The sequence below is a fragment of the Struthio camelus genome, chromosome 3 (assembly GCF_040807025.1).
Source record: "Struthio camelus isolate bStrCam1 chromosome 3, bStrCam1.hap1, whole genome shotgun sequence".
Lineage (NCBI taxonomy): Eukaryota > Metazoa > Chordata > Aves > Struthioniformes > Struthionidae > Struthio > Struthio camelus.
Window position 1 is genome coordinate 145,455,731 of NC_090944.1, and position 23,171 is coordinate 145,478,901.

General features: G+C 40.7%; 1 protein-coding gene across 5 annotated transcripts in view; it reads right to left on the reverse strand.

Moving 5' to 3' along the window:
- RALGAPA2 (Ral GTPase activating protein catalytic subunit alpha 2) overlaps window positions 1-23,171 on the reverse strand; it is a 197,857-nt gene that overhangs the window by 10,631 nt on the left and 164,055 nt on the right. For 4 of the 5 annotated variants that reach the window (XM_068940778.1, XM_068940776.1, XM_068940781.1 and 1 more), the window contains one exon: window positions 11,601-11,722. In XM_068940778.1, coding sequence (XP_068796879.1) covers window positions 11,601-11,722 — 122 coding nt within the window. Of the gene's footprint in view, window positions 1-9,317; window positions 11,094-11,600; window positions 11,723-23,171 lie in introns of those variants that run through there. The other variant, XM_068940777.1, reaches the window with a different exon arrangement.

Genomic DNA, 23,171 nt, shown 5'->3' on the forward strand with positions numbered 1-23,171 from the left:
AATTTTTTATTATTTTCAGCTTGCTGACATTCAGCTCTAATACCGGCAGTCCCGACACTCTTGTCGGAGGAGTTTAGTTCGTTCCCAAAGGTACGCTGAAGAGATCACAGTGCTTGCAGAGGTCTTCATTTCAAGATACAAGAGCCTTACTGATATGCTGCAAGACTGCTGAGGTTTGTTTTTAAGAACAAAAAAAAGGATAAAACTTGTGTATTATAAGGCTACTGAAAATTTCAGGAAATTTTCCACACTCCACACTCCACACTCACTGCTGTGGAGATTTGCTACTGAAAATGTATTGCAAGACTAGCCAGTAGACTGCTGCTAATTCTTCCGTGGCTGCCCTTCCCTCACCCCCATCCAATGTGCAAGTACAAAAAACTTAGAATCTTTAATCATGTTGGTGCATGTGTTTAAGAAGCTACTAGAGTATCGTGAAATTAGTTTCATTTTTGGACGGGATTTCTATTGAATTATTCTTCTGGCTTTCTCTGAAGCTGGACACTGCTCCAGACCCCGTGTTTATAACTAGAGTTAGACGGACAAGAGAAAATCCTTACAAACTCCTCCTTGAATTTGGCTATCATCATCCACCTTCTTAGTACGCCAGGGAAAAGCAGCACCCCACAGCACCGCTATGGCATTTTCCTTTTCCTTTATCATCAGCCACGTTAACTTGGGGGATTTTACAAACTAAGCAGAATGTTGTTGCTCTTCCTAGGTAAACATTCCTACCACGTAAGAAAAAAAGACTAAAAAAGTTGGGTTACAATACGTAACGCTTAAGTATATAGAAAAGGATTTATCACCACGCACGATGATTAAGGAGTTTAAAGCTTTACACTTAAGAAGATGTATGAATTTTTCATATCATCTATGACATATTCAACCCTCCCCCACCCCGATCTAATTGACCCATCTGCCACCACAGTTTGGTGGAAATCTTTGTTTTCTTTCACAGTAAATGTGAAGATAATAAACTTCCATAGAGTTAAGCCAGTAAATCTGCTTAGCATTTTGATATGCTCTACTTTAAAATTAAAATTCGTTGAAAATACAGTATAACTGGACATCTTGAGCCTGCATTTTCAAGTGAACATATTTTGAAGAAATTGTCAGTAAATAAGATAGCTGTGGCTGTGTTCATTCAAAACCAAACATGCTTCAATGCCAGTGATCAGCAACTGTAACAGTACAGTAACAACTATACATTAAGAATGTAGGGGATCAAAGAATCAGAAGTACATTTGTATCATATGGTCCTTTGGTCATTTGTCTTGTCTACTATCATCTACTAAAAGATGTCATGTCTTATGAGTGACAGCTGTTTAAAACCTGCATTTAGATCTTTCATTTATCTTGCATTTTTGAGCAAAAAACAAAGGATTGTGGTTAGACCTCAGCAGTGACACAGATTGGATCCCTTTGAGGAAAAAGGTGGGTGGCCCGGATGGTAGTAACCCAAAGGTTGGCAGATGGGCAATGATGTATCATATAACCGAACCTGTCAGTTATATCTTTATTAGCTGAATTAACATTACCTACCCCAAAATCCATGAAAACGAAGCCTAGGAACGAGCGATATACTGGTTCGCTATCCCCAACCTGTAACAGCTGCTGTGCAGCCAGTGTGAACACGGCCAGAAAAGCATGAAAGCTGGCCGTTTGGAAAGGATCTGGAGGATACTAACACAAAAGGACAGCGTAGCCCTGCCTGTACTAGGGAGTTCAGCGTGACAGAGTTCAGTCGTCCTTCGTAGGCCCACAGAAGTCAATCGTAGCTCTTGTAGCCGCTTCCTCGGACTAGATCAGACCCTTAACGAGACACTGCAGTGCAGTCTAAACATTAGCAGATGAAGAGGTTTGCTCCACAGTTGCTTGCTCATGAAAAAAAGTTTTAAATAATAGCTTGAAAAGATACAATTTAAGCAGTAAGAAGAGTCTGAAGCTATGGGTTAATTAAGCGTAGAAACAACCCTGAAAAGGCAGATAAGCACTCACAGCTCCTAGCACAGGCAATGAACGCTTGGCACCACCAGGTTCAGGGCCTTGGTATTTATTTTAGAGATTTTAAAATAAAAACTAAATGTACACATCAAAGGTTTAATTAGTCATGACTTTGAGGAGCTCTAAATTAGTTCTGCACTGGTTTGCGAATCAGAGGGAAGACAGTGAACTTGAATGGTCGTTTTCCTTTGAATACAGCCATCTAACATGCAATGTTTCTTAAAATGCCATCCAAACCTTCCCACTTCCTCGGCTGGAGCCTGTGAATGGAAATGACAACGCTACATGGGCCATCTCCGTGGCTGGCTGGCTAGCTGACATTTATCAGTTAAGAAAAAAAAACGTAATGGGGCCACATTGCCTGGAGCTCTCTTGCTAGCTGACAGCTCTAGCAGCTGGAGCTGTCAGTCCAGCAGAAGAGAGAGGCCCATCAAGTTAATATTTTTTCCCATACAAATGTTGATTGCTAGGGATGAAGCCCTCCCCTGCCATTTCCCCTTCCAGAGATCACAGCTAGGAGAACTCCCTCGGAGACAATCAATTAAAAAAAGGGCCCAGGCTGAAAGCCCCATTGATGTTCTCAGACTCTCTCCACCAGAGCCACAGATCTGAGGTTAAGCCAGCCTTGGGGGAGAAGCAACCCCAGCCCCTACGTGGCCTTGTGGGACAGATACAAACTGCATGCAATCATATGCTGTGGGCAAAAAGAACTGCCCTGATCGCCCAAAGTAGTCTTTGCAACTTCCAGCCATGCAGTGCTCTTCTCGCCCCTGCGTGGAGGCCCTTTCTGCACAACGGCTCTCGCTTCCTGCCTAACCCGAGTAAACTGTCGTCTAAGGCTTTACAGCTTTGCATGGATTCCTCCACCTCCAAACCAGGCCAGGTCATCGGTCGGTGTAAGTTTATATCCCAAAGCATTCAAGTCAGAGGAGCTTGGCCAGGCTACACAGGGTGCCATCGAAGGAGGTGGCTTGTGGTATTTATTATGACTGTGTCTTATTTAATAACAGAACATTTCTGACCCTTACAGGGAACCTAAGAATTTTACTAATTAAATACAGTATTTCTCTTTCATGAAAAAAATACAAAATATGATACTGCCAACATACACGATATTGAATTCTTTAAAAATGTTAAGGGCCTGATCAAGCCACACCATCAGCAGCACGGTGTGTTTCGGGGGCAAGAGCTTTCCTTTTGCATTCCCTTGTACATGACTTTCATCCGCAGCGTGTTAAACCCTTCAGACTACTAACGGCATGAACAGATTAAAGAGTTAAGGAAGACACCGTAGCCGGGAAAAGATTTTCACTCAGTGACTGAATCTGGAAGAGGAAAAATAGTGGGTTTGAGCTGTAGTGTTGTCTTTGCAATTGTAACGTGCTTCTGTGTGAGAAGGGCTGTACTTCCACTCAGTTATTATCTAATTCTTCAGCAAAATTATAATTTTGTTTACAGTATCAATTTGTTGTCATAGAAATTATTGCGATTTCTCAGTTTTGCCATGAGAAGATCCAGAAGGTGAATCAAAATCACTGTGTCATGTTATTTGAATAGGATCATGCTGGTTTCATAAACGAGAAGGAAGGCAGGAGAGACCGGAAAACGTGAAACGGATTTATTTCATGTGTCTATCTGAAAGGCATCTCTGGGGAGAAAGGGTAAATTTAGGTATCTGCAGATCCTCCTGACTTTCCTCCTTCATTAAATCAGGTAATATGTGCTTGATTCAATTGAAAATTTCATTTGGCACCTTTTCATTCCCTGCTATCAACTAGCCATTACCATGGGCCAAATGACCGTTTCCCAAACAAGAAAGAAACAAAACGAAACAAAAAAGTGATCTGCTCCAACTTCAGCAATCAGACTAGGCTTGCTGTTAATCAAACTGTGGGTACAGTAAGATCTGCATAGGGAACTAACTATCTCTTGAACAGTGACTCTTCAGTTCCTATGCCTGAAAGCTGCATCAGAGGGAGCTCCACCTTGCATGGGATAAGGATATGCTGAAGCATGGCTGGAATGCCAATAGGTCTAAAAAAATTCTCTTGCTGTTCAGGGAGAAATGAGCTTCAGCATCTATGGGCTGTGGAGACTTTTTAAATATTTCTTTAGAGCATACACAAATACATTTCGCAGTAGCCAAACAGGAAATGGTCTACTTCAAATCAGGAAACAAAAAGTCTAGGACTGTAATTTATCTGGGGTAAAATTTCAAGATCCCGAAATCTGGGGATGCCTACTCAAATGAAGATCAATGTTCTGGTGCCTGTGGGCCTCACACCGTTAATTCCAGAAATACAGATGGAAAATGGGTTAAAAAATATGCAAGAGGAAATTGAGAAAGGCAACTGTCATGACAGAAGCAGGTTGCTGGCTCACCTGTTCTTCCTGCAAAGGAAATACCCACCACAGTGAGGTCATTTTTACTATGACTCCTCACCTCCCCCAAAAAACAGACGCTTGAAGAGAGAGGTTCAGAGCTATAAGACAACTGAGACTCCAACCCAAGAACACCTGCTACAAAAAGCCAACAATATGCCTAGCAGTGCTGGACTCAGCCTCTTTGCAAAGGTGAGATACAACAGAGCCTCAGTGAATTTACCCCAAGAGCCAAGGAAGACTTTCTGCACGCTTCCCACGTTTCAGCCCTTTGCCCAAGCATCTCTGAAGGGGCACAACTGCCTAAAAAGATCCCTGCAAATCTTTTGGAAATACTCCGGGATACTTCTCATCCTTGATGAAATTGATGGACAGAAAGCAGAAAAGGTGAAGATCAGGATACAGCATTATCAGTGCTGAACAACAGCACCTATAAGCCCATCACGTAATTGCTCCAGTTAGCATTCTTTTATCTGTTTTTCGTATTCTTACAATTGGTATTAGATGGGTTGATAGCTGCCATGAAAGGTATCACGGAAGAAACCTATTGACAGGGTATTTCCATGCTTCTGAACCAAGGGCTTCAGGACTGGCAGGGACAGAGATAGTTATTAAACTGCCATTTCTGCAGAAGGGTATGAATTTGGACTGACATGCATATAACACCACAGATGCTGAAAATTGCCCCAGAATAGCTTTCAGTTCAGCTTGGCAGAAAACAGGGCCCTGTGCATTTCTTACTGTGCTTCCCGCAGCAGCAAGAAGTCCAAGCAGCTCATGGCTCTATTCACGAAGTGCAAGAGGCCTGTCTGCAGAAAAGCCATGTATAGATCATTAGGGTCAATAAGCATGGCTATCCCAGAAAGGAGTAGCTCCTGAATCTCCTGGAGAAGCTGCAGTCACAGTCACAGCTGCAGTCATCTTGATTCAGTTGAAAGAGAAGTCCTGCAGTACTTGATCCTTTCAAAAGTAATCACACTAGCTGGCTGGGACAGGCAGCTAACTGAAGAGTAAAAGATATTATAGCTCAAATATTAATTATAAGAACTACCTGATTAAACAAAGAGGAGAAGCAATCCAGATCCCTGCACCGCTCCTGAACTTTCTTCACAGGGAAGAAAAAAAGACAAGACCTTCAGTCTTGAAATACCTGCAGTCCTTTCTCCTTTGATAACTCTTCCTACTCCTTTTTTCCACCTTCTTAAGCTTTTTCCCTCTTTATTTACTGCCTGGGCACCCTCAACAATTTCAAGGTTTCAAGCATCTACATAAATTATCCTTCTCACTGGCTTTACACACGGAGAAAGACTGGCTGAGTTGACTCAGATGTCCTAACAAGTTCTATGCTAACGACGTAACTTCTTGCATTTTCTCCCACGTTTGAAACGTAATACTTTTCCTGGAAAATGAAAAATTTGCAATAGTTCATACATGTTTCAGGAAAGCACTACATGCAGTTCCATAACAGTATGCCAGTCTTGATCTATAGCAATACATTGCCAGACAACTCCAGTATCACCTCCTTTTTTCCTGTGAAAAAATAGACAGTAACTAAATGCATGTACTGGGGAGCTGAGCAGCGGATTTGTAGCTACTAGAATATTATGGAATTCTGCAAGTCTGATTTACTAGTCGCTACTTTTTCAATTTTAGGCAACATGGTCAAATTGTTCAAACTCAATGCTTGACATGTGCTGTGTATGCTGTAATACTGCGGCACAGCTATGCATTTCAGATGTGTTTTTTCTAATATTCAGCTCCATCCAGTTTCCCTAAAAAATATTTAAAATTACACAGAACCTGGAGATAATTTTAGTCCACCTAGAACGCAAAATTGACAAAATATACTGCTGATATTCTACACATTTTCAAGGAAAATGCACAGACAAGAAATTGAAAAAAAAAAAAAAAAAGGCAAAGCAAAACCAAACCTAAAGGAGACATTAGTTCAATTAGTTTTAAAAATAAGGTAAGTATGTTTAAGACATCAGTTACTCTGAGTTTCCATTTCGTCCTATCCAAAATATATTTTAAAATTATGTGGCCATTTGAAATATTCCTTTTCCTTTAAAGAGGAAAACATAAAAGCTCAGCATTTCACCAAAAATTGTTTTAAAAATACACCAAATCTTGTTCGTTGCGTATTTATGCCTTTCCTACAAGGCACTTATGCGTATAAAATTCTAGAAACAAAAGAAAAGCGTGTGTCACCTTTTCAACCAAAAGCCTGCAAAATTTCAGCTTTCTGTAAATAAGCAGGCAAGGGTTCCAAAGCTTTAAAACCTGGGAATGCTGAAAATGTCTACAGTTCCTCAACTCAAGTGTTGCTCCTGGGCAATGCAATAATATTCATTAAAGAATCCATTTATCAACAGATACCACATGCCGGAGTTTTCCAGCACAGTTTTCCTGACGCTCCACTGAAAACGATGCTTTAAAAAAATTAAAATTGTAAGAAACAACCTGAGATACTTTTGCCTTCCTTTTCATTCCACAATAGCTATTAGCAGCTAAAAAAAGTAAAGATTTACATTATATCCTCTCTGATAACGTTAAGCATTATGCTTTATTTTCCAAATCATTAGCATGCACAAGAATGACCTCATGGTGAACAGATGCACTTGGATATGGCAGTGATTAGATCAGTCCTCTCAGCAGTCAAGTGTGCCCATTTCAATTAACCCTTTGAAGCACTAACTGCAGATCTACAGTACTGAAAAACAGGTTTGTAGGTTCTCTAGAAAGCAGAAATCTACTCCTGTAAGTATAAAGTTGTCAAATGTAAAGCTTTCTCTGTCGGAAGAGTTGTTTTTTTTTTCTTTTCTAGAACTTCCTAATATTTCCCTCTTCTACGAGTTAAAACCATTCTGGCTTCTGATGTTAAATTACAATATAATACTTCGTGGTCAACAGAGGTAATTAAAGTTGGATTGTTTTGGTATCTGTTTGCACATGTTTAATAGTAATGATTTTTTAAAAGTGGTGATAATTAGCACCATCTAATTATCTCCTAACGTTTGTGCGCCGTTTAAGTATTTTGTTAAATAACCGTTTTGCTGTTTTGGCTGAGGGAGCAAGAACAGGAAAAGAGAGCAGCTAAAAACCCCATCCTTAAAATGAGAGAAATCTGCAGAGGGAAAGGATAAGAATAATTCAATAGTGTTGGATTACTGAGGATTTCCTGGGTTGACTCTCATACCCGGCCTAATTAAAATACAGCATGTAATGTACCAGTTTAACAACAAAGGACTGTATTCTCATCTTTTGTTCCTAATCTGCACATCCCCTAAATGAGTTCAGGGATGTTCATTCTGCTTACTAGTCTGTATTTTCAATGCTTAAGATATACAGGGATATCTATAATGAATATAGGGAGTTTAAAGCTCTACTTCTGAAAACAGCAAGAGAGGTCAATTGGACTAGTCTCATGCATAAAATTAAGCACCTGCAAGACTATTTGTGATACGGGAGACTAAGCCAGAGCACACTTTAAAAAACCCATGTCACATTTGAATCTTGGGGAAACATCCCTAGAGGCAGTAACAGGAAAAATAAAAACACATTTAATTTAAATAAATAGATCATTGTTAATAATACACCAATAACGCATGTCATTAGCAGCTACATATTCAATTCATATAACGGCCTTGATTAGCTTCTCATACTGTATGAACTACTAAAAATAAACTTAATTTTAATAAAAAGTATACTATCTCATTGATCCTTTCTATTGCGCACATGTATATGCAGTGATGACAGGATTACAACCAGGTGGTATTAAGAATAAGCGCATGGAAGAATTAATCTTAAATTTACCCCAAAAGTTTAATCTAGACAGAGCTAGTACTTCCAGTTGGCTTGTTTCTTGAGAGGGGGAAAAACCCAGACAGATCTTTGTCAGGTCCATAAATTTCTCCACATGTTTCAGAACAGAAATTCCCCTTTTACCTGGAGAAAAATGTAATGACTGTTTCTTGAGTGGCAGACGACCACTTTTGCACACACAGTGCATGTGAATCTAAATAAGGAAGAATCCCTTTCTAATCATTAATAGGAATGAACAGAGCTATGCAAATTAATTCAAGGCAATTTCATGTGAGTTGGTTCTTTATTTTAAAGAAGAGATATTACAGTTTAAGGGAAGATCAAAATATGCTGTATCTTCACCTAGATACAAGTGTCAACCCTGTATATTTGGTTCATAATAGAAGATGAATCACAAAGTAGTAAGTATTTCTTGGACATTAGCAGGGTACTTTTTTCAGGTAGTCTTTGGGTTAGGAGTAGACAACTGGGAAAAGCAGGGCCTGCCATGAGCACCAGCCTGCAAGTGCCAGCGTGGTAAGCAGAGGGCCGGCATCAGGAGCTTATAGCTCCTGGACCGTGGCGGGGTGACAGCAAGCTAAAATGCCATAAACATAGAAATATTTCATATTGACCTAAACGCTGTTGATCTCGCAAGCCGATCTCAGCGAGCGCTGCAGCAGCTCCCTGCTGCCTTTCCCGGCATTCTTCGACATGTGAAAGCCCAACCAGGAATCTTGTTTGCAGGATAAGGACTTGGCTAAACGTTTGACTACTGGGAACAGTTAGCAACAACTGTAAAATTACGAGACTCGCGTTCAGTCTCCTTGCTGGTTTAAATTACGGCGTTAAGAGAGTATCTGATGAAAAAGTACATCCTAGTGACATTTACTGATAGAACTTGTAGTAACGTTCAACTAAATATTCAGGTAAATTTGTAGGTAAGCGTGGGGAGACTGCCTTTTAAATAGAGAGACTTTCCTGAGACGTGGCTTCACATCTTTGCCAAGACTGACTTGCCACATCCAGAAAACTCTCTATTTTAAAACACCGAAGAAGTTATTCTTGCCTCATTCGTGGCTGATAGTCTTGCATGGTTGTCTTCTAAAATTTAGAAATGATATACTTAGCTTGCTGTGTTAAACTTCCAGCATATTCCAGTGATCATAAATTGCTTTTGCAAAAATCTCCATTTCTTACAGCTTTCCACAGACCAGAGCTTTAGTTAGTTTACCCCAGCATAAAACCAGTAGGAGGGGTAGTAAAAGATGCACGCCTGGGAAGTTTCTAAATTCAAGCCTAAATGTGAGCTTTTTGTCTTGTCTATGATTACTCAAAAAGAAAATCATGAACTGATAACTTGGGGACAACGTGCACAATACAATATTGACTCCAAAAATCATGATAGGTCCCTAGTTTCGTTAAGAGCATGAGCTAAAATTCTGACTTAGGATGCCTGGAAGTTTGAAAAAACAGGATCTGGTTGTGACAAGTTTTAATCTAAGAAAAAATAAAATTATGAAATCGTAAAATCACACTCAAGTGCTTATTATTTAACAATGTTCTGAATAACTTAAGTACATATTAATGAACTCACTTTAAAATATTTTTTCCATAGAAAATATACTGCAGAATTTAGAAAGTACGAGTACCGCATTATGAAATGAATCTGTCCTTTCTTGTTATACTGCATTTGATTAGAATAAGATCATTGAGCGCTGTAATAAGAATGTGCAAAAAACAAATGAAAAACAGTATGCACAGAACAAAACATTTAGAATATACCAACATATCTATATTTTTATTTGCTGATAAGCAAACAGCTAAATGATTCAAAGTGCTAACAACACCGGGCACAAAATCTACATTTCTATTGAAATTGATAATTTTTTTTTTTTTTTTTGTCTCAGACTTTTGGCAGAGTGTATAAAAGAATTTAATTCACAGCTGTTCTACTTTTTAATGTAGAAAACATTAATCAAAGCTTTAAGTTATAAGCTTTTCTAATGTTGTTTAGTATTCCAGTTCAGCAAAGATCAATAGAGGCCATCCCTGTGTTTCTTGACGCCTCTCCAGGAAGCAGAGGCGCGATTATGTAAATCGCACTGGCTCCCCTTTACTTCTGCCAGCTTGCTTATCTCCAAAGCCTTCTGCCTGCTGCTACTGGCGACCAAGACAAGTACATGCATATACCTCTTATCTCCTAACAAAGCTCTGAAAGCTCAAGGATTGGAGCCAGTAACGTTAAACAATGATGCCCGGCTGATTTTATTTGTAAGTGATTTATTTTAGTAAATTTAATTTCTTCCTTCAATTTTTCAGTTTAGATGGAAGATATTTGCTAACAAGTCAGACTAAAGGGAAATAGAGCAGATGTCCTGCAACATTTATAGAGGTTGGAAATAATCTGTTAAACAATCCAAAAAAGAGTATCAGGAAATAATTAGAAAGGGCCAGTTTCACCCAACGAGTGTAAAAAAAAAAAGGGGGGATTAGGGAGTCTTTATTAAAGAATCCATCATACAGTGACCATCCACTTCTTTGGAAGACGGAAACAACAAATCTTGAGGGTGCTCGAAACCTGTTTTTCAGAGACAGTGCTTCCTTTCAGAAGGTATTTATTTAAGCTTAATCAAAATAGCAAAGTAGTAGTTCATAGCTCACTGACAGCTTAAAAACTGGATAAGACACATATGGAATAAATCCACAGAATTTTGCATTACATTTCCATCTTTCAATAGGGTAGATGAATGACCATCAGCATAAATGCGTGTATATATATGTATATGCATGTAGACATATAAATACACGCACACGAACACACACATATACATACGTATTTATAAAAAACCGAAACAGGTAGGTTCCAAGCCCAGGGTTGGAAGGACGTCTGAAATTTGCTAACATACATAGAAAACGTTAGCATGCTGCACTGCTGTTGTGATTTTCTAACAGAATACTATTCTTACATTTCTTTTGCATTAATCCCTGACCCTGGTATCTCAGCAGCATAATCCCCATTTAGCATTAGTAGCAACGGCTTCTACTGTGAGGAACTATTTCTCGATAAGTAAGCACCGATTCAGGCATAGCTTTTGAACAACATATTCCCAGCTCAGCAAGAAACCCACACTCCTGAATGAACCAGAGCACATTACTGAGAGAAAGTTCATTAACCTTGCTAGATTCGGGGGTTAACAGGATAGCTGAAGAAAGGAACTGGGTGAATAGCTCTGATGCAAAACAAATTAAAATGAATGTCATCGTTCCTTTTGATATTCATTAGTTGATTCAGGGGAAGAATGGTCGTCTTAAATTTGCAAGCATTTATCTACAAAAAACAGGTGTACATCTGCTGCTCAAGTGCTTCTTAGTGCTAAAGGGAAGAAAACATTACAGAGACTCACCAGTTCCACTGAGGGAGTAGCTAGGAGAGGGAGAAAAGACCTGAGCTGCAAAATCTTCAAATGTCATTACTTCTTTATGATTCTGGATTATTGCTTCAAGATACAGAGCTCTTTCCTCGTAACTGCAATATCAAGTTAAGGAAACGTATGCACAAAATCCAAGGCAGTTACACAACGTCTAAGAACAGTAACAGCTCAAATCCGCAGGAGCGCACACAAAAAGCTGTACCCCGGGCATGGAAAAAAGCAGACCAAAATTTCATACTACTACTGAACATTTCTGAACATGAGCAGTGAAGAGTGAAAACACTTAATTGCTTGAAATCATGAATAATATCTTTCTCTTCATCACCGCAAGGGATTGACTCCGAAGGCCCAACGGACTGATGAAGTTACTGATGGTAAAAACAAAGCCTCCGGACTGCAGGTTTTTTTAAACCCCAAACCAACTTTCTCAGAAAAGCTACAGCACTTTTGGAATGCTCCTTGTCCACAATATTCATATTACTATAATCTTTTCATACTAGAAAAATAGTTAGATCGGAGGCACAAACTACCGGAAAGAGGGGGAAAAAAGCCTGTTCAATTGATCACTGTACTCCTTAAAAAGAAATTTACAGTAATAAACAATTCCCAGGAGTGTGAAGTTCACATTTAAGGCAGATGCTTGAAGGTGTCATCTTATGAATCCTAAATAAACGATACAAATTGGGGGGAATAGAGGGGAGGAAAAAAAAAGAAAAGCTTGCGTGCAGTATTGTCTGCATACCGCAGACAACAAAGCAATCTCAAATCAAGACTATTGCCTTTTAATTAAAACTCGGCAACCTGGAACACACAGCATTCAAATGTGTAATCAAAAACCAGTCACCAATAAAACTTACAAGCGTAACAAGCTGAAGCAACTTTCCAGCTGTCTTAATAGGACCCCTGCTTGCGGCAGCTTTTCACAGCGGAGAAAGCAAAGCTTTTCCTTTTGTGTGCAGCTTCTGTTTTCTCAGAAGGTGAATCACACACTTCCAATAACAGGATAACGCCTGAAACAAATCCTCCAAGCGACTACAGAACCTCACGTACGACCTTATGAATCAACGCTCTCAGGAGCCGATATGACATCTCATTTTCCCATTTCCTCATCTCGAGCAAAAAAAAAAAAAAGTTTGCAGATCTTCGTTTTGTTGCTGCTGCGGGCAGGCGCAGTCTGCGAGACACAGGCGGGAGAAAATGCCCCTTTCCCTTCGGAAAGCAGCAGCAGCTAGAATAACACCGGTGAAAATACAGGGCAGGTGAGGCTATTTACAACTGCAAAGCGTTTCTAACTCTCATCAAAACGCCATTTGCGACTTCCGTTGCATTCCCAAGAACACTTCCAAACAGGACTTTTTTGAAAAAATCAGAGTAAAACCATACTTAAAAACACAACGTGATATTGCCAGTGATCTACCTCCGGGGCGGGGGGGGGGTAGGGGGAAGCAGAGTGTTTCGGTCTCAACAGTATGCAAGTTCCTACAGACCCTGGGGGCATTAAAAAAATTTAAAAAAGGTTGAGATGCTAACAGAGGTAGATACGTGATAAATCTTCTTATAAACTCCTCGTCGAAAACTCGAGAAAAAGGAAAATCAATACGCAGCATTTCGGTGTTTGCACCTGCTGACAGCGTTATTTGCTTACTTGCCCCCCCCCCCCGGCCCGGGCCCGGTGCTGCAGGCGTCGCGGCGGCCGCGGCCCCGCTGCAGCCTGAACTCCCCGTGACTCGCCGTAATGAATAAGCTGCCAAACTTCCTGGCCGAGGCGGCACACGCCTCGAGCCCGCTCCCCGGGGACGACGGGCGGCCGCCGGCCCCCTCTCATTACGGGCGCGCTTATCCCGCCGAGCGCTCGGCTGTTGCCAGGGCCCGGCGCCCCTCGCCGCTGCCGCGAGCAGCAGGACGCGCGGCCCGAGCGGCCGTCTGGCCGACAGGCGCTCCGACGCTAAGCTGGCACGTGCTGGCGCAGCAGGGACAGACCGCGGCGTGACAAATTGCTGAAAGAGCTCAGCTAAACTCCGGGCTGACAACCACCTGAGCCTGAGGACCTCTCCGGGCCTGCCGTCAAGGCTCAATTCATCGCGCGCCCTTGCGGTCGGCAGGCTGCTTGTGGGCCCGGCTTAAACAAGGCCGATCCTTGCTAAAGGCTTTTCACGCTACGCCTAATAACATCCTGCTGTTTAATGAAAGACCTCGCGCCTCTAACACCTCAGCGTGTGCAGCGCGGGGAGCGACTGCGAACAGAGCCGGTTTGCGCTGCTTTTGCTAAATATCACGTGGGAAAACGGGAACGATGAGGCGTTGCCCAGGTTAACTTACACCACGATGGCACGAACCGTCCAAGCTCTTATTTGAGAGACGGGCGAGATCCCTTACTATACAAGGTGGGGGAAAAAAACCCCACTCAGCTAAACAGCTGGGCCACTACAGGAGGAACACGTGAAAAACAACATATCGAGCTACAAGTTTAAGCCAACATCGAGACACCAGTAAAGATTTACCGGAAGCTTTAGAGGCGTAAAAGGAAGATGCAAATTCAGTGCGTTTCTTGCACGCGGAAAAGCTAAAAGCACTACGTGTAGACACTGCAGAGACAGCAAGGAAGACCACTGCATAAAGCAGCGGCACTTGAGCATCGTCTCTCGCAGCTCAGCGTACGGCGCTTCATGTCTCTCTCAGGCTCCCTTAAGCACAGCTGGCAAGAGCGTTAAATATAGCGATTTTCGTGATATGGACAGAAATCCAGTAAGAAATTAGGTGAGATGGTTATAGTAATTTTCACTTATGGCCTAATCTAAGAAGCATTCAATCACTACAGGAACCGTAACTAAACTCATTGCTAGCTCTGCGTTGATCTGGATAAATACTAGTGAAACCAGCTTGAATTAATACATGAAAAAGCAACTGAAGTTACGCAAAAGTTGAAGTATTTTAATGGAGAGATCAGGAAGATATTAGGCTGTAAAGAACCCTTTCAAAACATGCTCATCCTGTAAACACAGGTCAACAAAACAGTACGACATCATGAACATCATCTGAGCTCTCACAGAAAACCTTTGCGCTGCAGCTTATTTAAGCGGCACTTCTTGGGTGCAAAGAAAAGCGCAGTTTTGTTATTTATTTGTGTTTATGCCAAAATTGTCTGCAGGCACCACTACATTAGTCAACAGTCGGATACCCTTGAGTTCCAAATCACATATTGTGAGGGTTTGAGAGACCAAATATCCAAAGGGCAATTTGGGGGGAGAGAAGACTTGAAGATCAACGGTTTCGAGACCGTTCGTACAGTAGCAGCCTGAAACAGCAATTTTCAATTGCAATCTTGAGAAGCTTCAGATTTATCACCCTGTAAGAAAACATTCATCCAGATAACCACCAGTGCAACACTTTATCTGCCAGTCCTGCAGCCATTGTAACCTGGCTGTGCCTTCATGCTTGAGAACCAGTGATTTGATTTTACTTATTTAAATGTACTAGAACGTTAAGTTAAATCTGTATGCCATATAAACTACTACTTTTTAAAAAACACGTGGAATATACTAGCAAGCCATCATTCTCAACCCATTGCTACGCTTTGGGTTAAGCGGAGCCAGGAGAAAGCTCGAAGTGCCTGGCTGGCTTTTCTCTTGAAGCCTCAAGGCTGGACTGCTAAAGTGAAGCATGCAAATCATTCCCCCCAAGAAGGCCTGGCTGCAACAGAGGATGGGTTATGATCTTGAACCCTGCGCCAGGGAAGAAGCTGGACAGCTGGCTTCCCTGATTAACTAAGCCCCCGTTTATCTGAAGGTTTTGGGTGTCCCCTGAGATCTTCAGATAAATGGAGTTACGCTAGATGTTGAAAGGAGCTGATCAAAAGCAGCCTCTTTTAATATGTATGGCAATTTGACCCCCCTCTTAAATGACTGGATTATTTTACATTTTGTTTCTACCCAGACAAAACTCTAGAACAAAATGTTTTCAGAAGGCACAAACATTTTTATTTACTTCATATTCTAAGTGAAGTAGAGAGCCGTGACAAGGCATGAATTATTGACCATGAATGCATGTGAAAGTGTGACAATAGGAATTTAGCTCAAATTAGAATATGATAATCAAATCCCAGTATTTGAACACTATGACTTTTTACAACTATTTTATCACTTTATCAATTATTCTAATAGTTCAACCATACAACGTAAACTGCAGGGGAAAAACATTAAAATGCTAACATTAACTATTGGGATCAAACGACTCTGTCTTACTGCAATCTGTAGGATGATCTGTGAAGTATTGCTATAAAACACATTAAAGACATTCTTCTAGACTGAGAAACCAAAATAAGACAAAAGGTAGAATTAAAAAATATATATACCAGAGACCCGTGTATCAGCAGATATCGAGCTGTGACCATGGCACTTTGGAACCAGATCCTCAGCTAGTGTAAATCATCATAGCTCTTGTCAGCAGAGTTTCATTTTTACTGAGACTACCTTTTGTTTTGTAGTGGGGACTACACTGGGTAGAGCTGACCAGAAGGAAAGAAAGCAGTCATTTCGTTTTCTGCCTGGAAGTGCCTCTGCTATTTTTCTAGGTTCATATCCTGAGAGAAAGGGGAATGTTGTTAAGAGACTGCTATGATTACCACAGTAAAACCGAGAAAAGTCATTTTTGAAAATATGGAATAGTCACACAGCTGTATGCTTAGAAACTTTGAGTTATTATTCAGCAGAACTAGACTGCTAATTATTAAAGAATAGCTCAAAAGGAGATAGGGCATCAGAAGGAAAGCTCAAATAAAATGAGATATTAAAAATAAAGCCAAAAAAAAAAAAAGGAGGACATATCCAGAAGCAACTTGAAAGCAGCAGATATTCCTAGGCATTTTACAACTGGTAAATGAAAACTGATTTACCATTGACGGACATCTGACTATGGAAATGAAGAGAACGGAACTGCTGGATTCAGGCTTTAGAGGATTCTGATACGCTTTTCAAACAAAAGGATTCCAAACAAAAGTCTCATTAACTGCCATGCGTATCCAAATTTTAAGAGATTTTCATACACATCTTACTAAACGCGCGAAAGGTTCATGACTTACAAGCACCAGTTCCACATTTAACCTCTACAAACAGGGCCAGTTTCGAACATACAATTTGAAATGTAAATACTTTGAATAGCACTCAAAAGTCTTCCTTCTCCGGGTTCTGTAGTTGAACTGAGCCAACCTAGGCTCAAGATCTGTCCACGTTTTCCCTCTCTGTACGTATACATTTAATTTTAAACCATAAATGATTACATATTTAGAAAAGGGGGGAATACAGAAGACAATTTTTCAAACTGAGCCTGAAAATTCTTGCTTATTAACTCTGTGATGAGCATAAGCAAAAATACCAGCTACCCATCTCCCTGCTGATTATGACAGCCAGCAATTCCTTCTCCATATAATTTTTAGAAAATAAAAACATTCTGGCAACACTGATACACTCTTACCAGTATATGGACCCAACTATATGTTTTGCTGATGGCAGCATTCCTTTTGTGCAAGCAAAAGACAAAATTATTTGTGGGTTTGTGAACAGGGAAACAGAGGACTGACTGGCTGCTCTCCACGGTTCGTTATTTGTAGCGTGCCAATGCCGGGGGGCTCCAGGCCTGGCCTGGCACCCAACTGCTAGGGTCCACAAAGAACACACACTAAAATCACTGTTCTGCTGGCACCAGGGGGATTGCCAAGTAAGTTAATGCGGACTACTGGCATGAACCTATTGCAATTCCCATCTGCGATGTGAATCCCACCCTGAGAAGGGGTTTCAGGGCATCTGGCCAGCGGAGAAGCTGAAAGCACAGAGGTAGACAGTTCCTTCCAACCCATCAGACAACAAGGCTGTCTACATGTCTAACTGCCAATTCCTAGTTCCACCCAACTAGCGTTACTCGAAGGAAAGACAAATTCTTTACACTTATTTTCAAATGTAAGAGAGCACATTTCACAAATCTGCACTTGGGGTTTCCAGCCTCACAAGTGCTTATACAGGTGATTACACAGTTATTTAGTAGACAAGATAAGGAAAACCTTTGTAAATAGCTTTTTTCTTAGGCCAGCTTGACAGATTCTAAGGCGGAGAAAATACAGAGCTGTGGTGAACCTTTATTTACTGATTGTCCTTTCAAAAGTTCAGTGCCAAAGAACTCCTGGTAGGCAATTTCTGGCACCAGTCTGCATTAGTAATGATATTTTTAACATACAGCTAGCCTCCAAGTTGAATAAGACTGCCTACGACATATCACTTGATGTATCAGTTTACGACAAAGTGGCAAAAACAAAATAAACAGTAGTTTTCTAAGTAGCGAAATGTCAACACTTGGCTAAACAGCACTCGCTGAATTTCTGCCATCCTGTTCCATACATATAATCAGGCAGTTCCAAAGCGTTAGGATCCTGATCCCACTTTTAAAGACCACCAACTGCAAAATTCAATTAATTCAGATAGGGAAGAATTAAGCTATATGAAGCCTCCTTTGTTTCTGAGTAAGCCAGAGAGTTCAGCAACGTTTCCCTTGTATAATTACAAGGAGGCGAACCACTGTTCCCAAAATACAGAGTAGATTGTGCCCGTAACAGCAGATCCAACTCCATCACAATGCCATTGTACAGATGTGTAGTTCAAACAATCTTTTACTTCCATACTCTGAAGCTAAATCATCCTATGAAACACACGCTAAAAAACGTAGCCTTTTTCCTTCCTCCAGCAAACAATAAACGGGAACTAGAGCAGCAAGGTTTTGCAGGTCATATTCATATTGTTAAGACAGCAAGCACGCATATCAATTGTCTGCTTCGTTTTTGATCCATAAATGTAGTTGATTCTTCACTTATAGGAATATCAAATAAACAGCATTTTAAAACAAATCAGCAAGCTCAGGAAATAAATATACCTTTACATTTATTTCAATATCCTCTTAATTTGTAGCATAAATGACAAAGATGGTTCTACAAAAAGGTTTTGCTCCTGCCACCAAGTTAGTAGTTTGGAAAAATTAATATGAATATAAATGTTTGGGACTTACCAAAGGAGAATAAAGCAGGGACCATAAAATTGAGGTTAACATAAACACGTTGGGAGATAACCTTTATACACCTAATCAGCCTCCTTACAGCTCTGAACACCACAGACTTACTGTACTTACTTTGTGATGGGTAATTTCAGTGTGAAACTCAATATGCTTGATAGGGCTTGCCTCTTTATGGTCTAGTGACTGTCACTACTGCATAAATTCAACTGAAAACTTTTGGGGGAATTTTAGTAACATATATCCTTCACTGAGCAGGTGCAATTAAGCCATACCTGTCAACAATCATGCATTTGTTTTTTAAACCCAAGCATCTGAGACTAAAACTTTAGAAAGTCAAATGTGCCTTGAATTCATCAACGTAACCTTTAAGGATATTAGATGAGGTTGACTCTGCATATAATTCTCCAACTCGCAAGGCTGTGTGTGAGATGGGAATAAATTTCACTCCCCTGCCCCATGGTCAGGCCTGAAGAACGCCATCTGCTTGTCTTCCAGCCTGTGGGATTTCATGGTTGATGCTCTCCCTGGTGGGATCTGGGCTGGTTAGTGCCAGTGCTGCTGTTCCTCCTCCTCATCCAGAATGAGCAGATGATTCTCTTCTGCCAAAATCAAGAGATCATCCTCTCCTAATTTTCCTTTTCTCTCCCACCCTTCAGTACAGATTTACACACACAAACAGCCTTCTCCTACTACTGCATACTATACTAGGTGGACTTGAGGGGAGATCTTTAGTTATAGGGAGTGGTTAGAGACCAGAACACACTAGCGCCCAGAACACACTGGTTTACAAAAGGTCTGCCTCTCTGAAACCTGTGGGTGTTAAGAGATTTTCAAACAGATTGCTAATTTATGGAACGTTTGCCTACTGCATCAGCATCATATGCTCGGTACTTTGCCATTTTTTTCTTCCCCAGAGCAGGACTGTATCTTTCCACAGGATTATAGCAGAATCTCAATCATGACTGATGGTAATTGGGCTTTAGATACTACCATAACATACAATAAAAGTGACCTGTAATTGCTTAAAGTAATGTGGCAAACTATTCTACAGGATTTTCCAAAACACTAACACTGTGCAATACAGTTGTTTCCTCAGAGCTAATTGCCAATAATTGCTTTAAAGAGGAAAGCTAAGCAAACAACAAAAACCCATTTCACATTGTTTGAAACCAACTCCTTGGAAATCAAGTAACGTGAGAGCAAAATCATGCATCATTTGCCTGAAGCAAAAAGTGAAGGTTTATGCTATTCTCTAGCATTTGCTCCCGGCTCTAGCTTATTTTTAGGTAGCAAGTTGCCCAAGGTGTGCTGTGAACTACCGATGTGGCAGTAGTACTCAATGTGCTGCTGTGGGATGTCAAGAATATGTGGCACATTAGTCATGCCTAGTGCTTCAGGGAAGAACTTTGCATTTATTATGAATAAGGCAGAAAACAAGCTTTCATCTTAATTTACTACTGTTCTTCCTTGAAGGAAACCCTGGGGAGTAGATGTATCATACCATTATAGACCAATCATCTCATAGTAGAAGCGAAAGAACAATGACTTACTTTCCTGATGTACTACAACAATTCTGTATTTTAATAGCATTCATGTTTATCCATATCTTCAGCTTTTTTATTCTACTATAGAGTACTTGTGATGATCTCCTATCAGGTATTCCTGTTTGTACAGATACCTACTCTTTAAAATGCATCTCATCTCCTTTATTAGCTTTACTCTCATTGAGCTCATTCTTAACGCAAGAGAAGGGAAACACTGCAGCTGTGCACAAAGCAGTGTCAAAACTACCCAACACACACTTGTATAGAAAAAAGGCATTTTTAAATTTTGTATTGCACACTCAGACCTCTGCATATCCAAGGTCCATTTAACTGCTGTAGCCCATGCTTCATCTTTGTGGTAAGACTTTGATTAAAATATTTCAATGGATTAAAGTGATGACATAATTCCTTATTATGCAGTAGAAGCCATAACTGGTAAATCATTCTGGAGAGCACACAAAAATTCAAGCACTCAGAAGCTGTTTCTGAATAAGTTCTATCCCTGCAAGAACCCTTGACAATTTTTTTGCCCATCAGTTCAGTGGGGCATCATTTCCCTAACCCAGATTTTCAGTGGATGGATCCACAATAGTTCACCAGCTAATTTTGAGAGATATCTTAGAGGGACGGAAACTGCTCAGGACTAACGGCAAGTCGCCTTCAGAGAGTGCCCGAGCAGGTAGATTTAGCAGCTCCTTCTCCTAAGGGCAGTGGAGTGTTATTACGTGCTGGCTGTTCCACTGGCAAATTACTTACTCATCTGAGGCAATAAACTGGAGCCTGCAAAACTGAAGAACTTTCTTTATACGCTAGCCAACTACAGCTGCTTCTAAGGCCCAGGAAGCTGAGGGTGGAGATCTGCTGGTCTCTCTGAGGCACCACAGGATGCAGGCAGGAGAGCCCTGAGGAGAGGGCCTCTTCAGAGGAACCTCATTAAGAGCAGAGCCTGGCCATGTGTGACCTTTCCTCTGCAGCGAGCAGGTGTTTATTCGCAGACAAGTACAAAAGGGAGCTACTGTCAACGCAGGGGCTCCATGCAATGGCTCGTTTTGCTGCACAGGTCTCGACCAAAAGCAGCCGGATGGCTGCAGAAGACAAATGCCTGGGTCATATTTTTTATGGAGATCATAACAACAATGGAACCATTCCTTTTTATCAGTGCACGTACAGCTGCCGATGCTCATGGTCTGCAATTATCTTGCTTGTGCCACAAACTAGGTGATCATCAAGGGATAAATAACTGGAGGAAAGGTCGCATGTTACCGAGCAATGCTGCCCCTGCGCTTTGTTGCGGTGTTAATTTTATTCAAGCACTAACAAAATGCACCTATTTCAGTAACTCCACTAATGAGCTGTTACTTTTGGACATCGTAGAAAAAGGGCAGTTACAAAGGTTCAATTATTTGTCATTTACTTACGTCTTCGAGTTCCTTCAAATTGGCTGGCTGAACACAGAGAAATAATATACTCTCTTTGGTCTACTATTGTGAAGCACATATCAGTAGTACTATCCACCCTTTTATTTTTAGTGTCCTCTTTTCCACAACGTATATATGCTACAGGAGGTTCCTTTTGAAAACAGGAGTACTTTTTCCCTATGACAGTAGTTTTTGTTCATAAAAAGTAGTAGGTAGTCTTTTGAAAATAGCTATAACGTGCCTAGGCTACCCTTGGAGTGGGATGATAAAATTCCTGCAGCTTTTGTTAAGAAAATGTTGAGAACTTGAAAATCTCAACCCCGTAATAACAACAATAAAGACCAACTAATATGACGCTAGATGCGAGACTGTGAATCTACGTCCTTCCCAACTGCATAATCATTTCAGAGGCACCATTCATTTCAAGTGGCTGCAGAAACAACAGCTTATGAAGAAGGAGAGCGTACTGCACTAAAAGCCTTCACAAAACTTTGCTGAGAAAAAAAGCAGGTATGTTTGCTTTGGGTTGTAGGCATTCATGATTTTCATCTTTCAGAGGAAAGAAAAAAGAAAAAGACTGAGTGATGAACCACCAAGGAGACTGTTTAGAAGAGAGCAGTGGTGTTTTAGAGCTACATAGCAGAAAGCCACAGAATGTTGCTAGCTGGATTTATACATATCGTGCTTCTGCCTTCTGCTTCATGTGATTGATGTCTCAGCGTGCAAATTGCATTTTTGAGTCAGCCTAAGGGGAAAATTATTAAATCACTATTTTTTGCAACATGTATGGACCAAACACTCAATTAAACTCAAACTTGGTGTGCACTATGTAGCTTATCTGAAGGTGCAACATGAAGACATTGTCCACCAGCGTTCATGATTAACTCATTACTTACAAATGGCCAAGCCACATCAGCGTTATTCAGCATGTTCCAAACGTATGATCCTAACTGTTAGGTTGGCTGCCCTAACGGAAAGTAAAGGGATCAGTAAATGCTGAGTGACAAATACATACACCATATCCACACAAATAAACTACATATGCTGAGGTATGCTCTGGCACTTTTCCCATCTTGTATGGAACATCTTGTATGGGAACATCTTGTATGGAATGGCTTCCATCCATATTATTAAACTTCCTTAGTTTCCAAAATGGCATGGCAACATCCAAACGTCTTGCTGGGAATGGTCCCCAACTTGTGCCTGGAATTTTGGGAGTGGGCTGCTCGGCTTGGGTCAACAGATGGTAGAGCTCAGGGAACGTTCCTTGCATTTATCTAATTCACTAGTACAGAATACAGACCAATTTGTCCAAAATATTTTACTCTTAAGACCACCAAGAAAGTCTGATGCAGATGAGGAGTACTATTATCATCATTTTACAGATTACAGATGTAGAGAAAGATTGCAAATGTATTTAGAAGTTTTACAGGATAATTTTGAGGTAAAGAAACAAGAGTATAACTCAGGTCTCAATTTCTTTTTTTCTTAAGAGGTTTCCGGTGTGTCTCATAACAGGAAATTTTTGG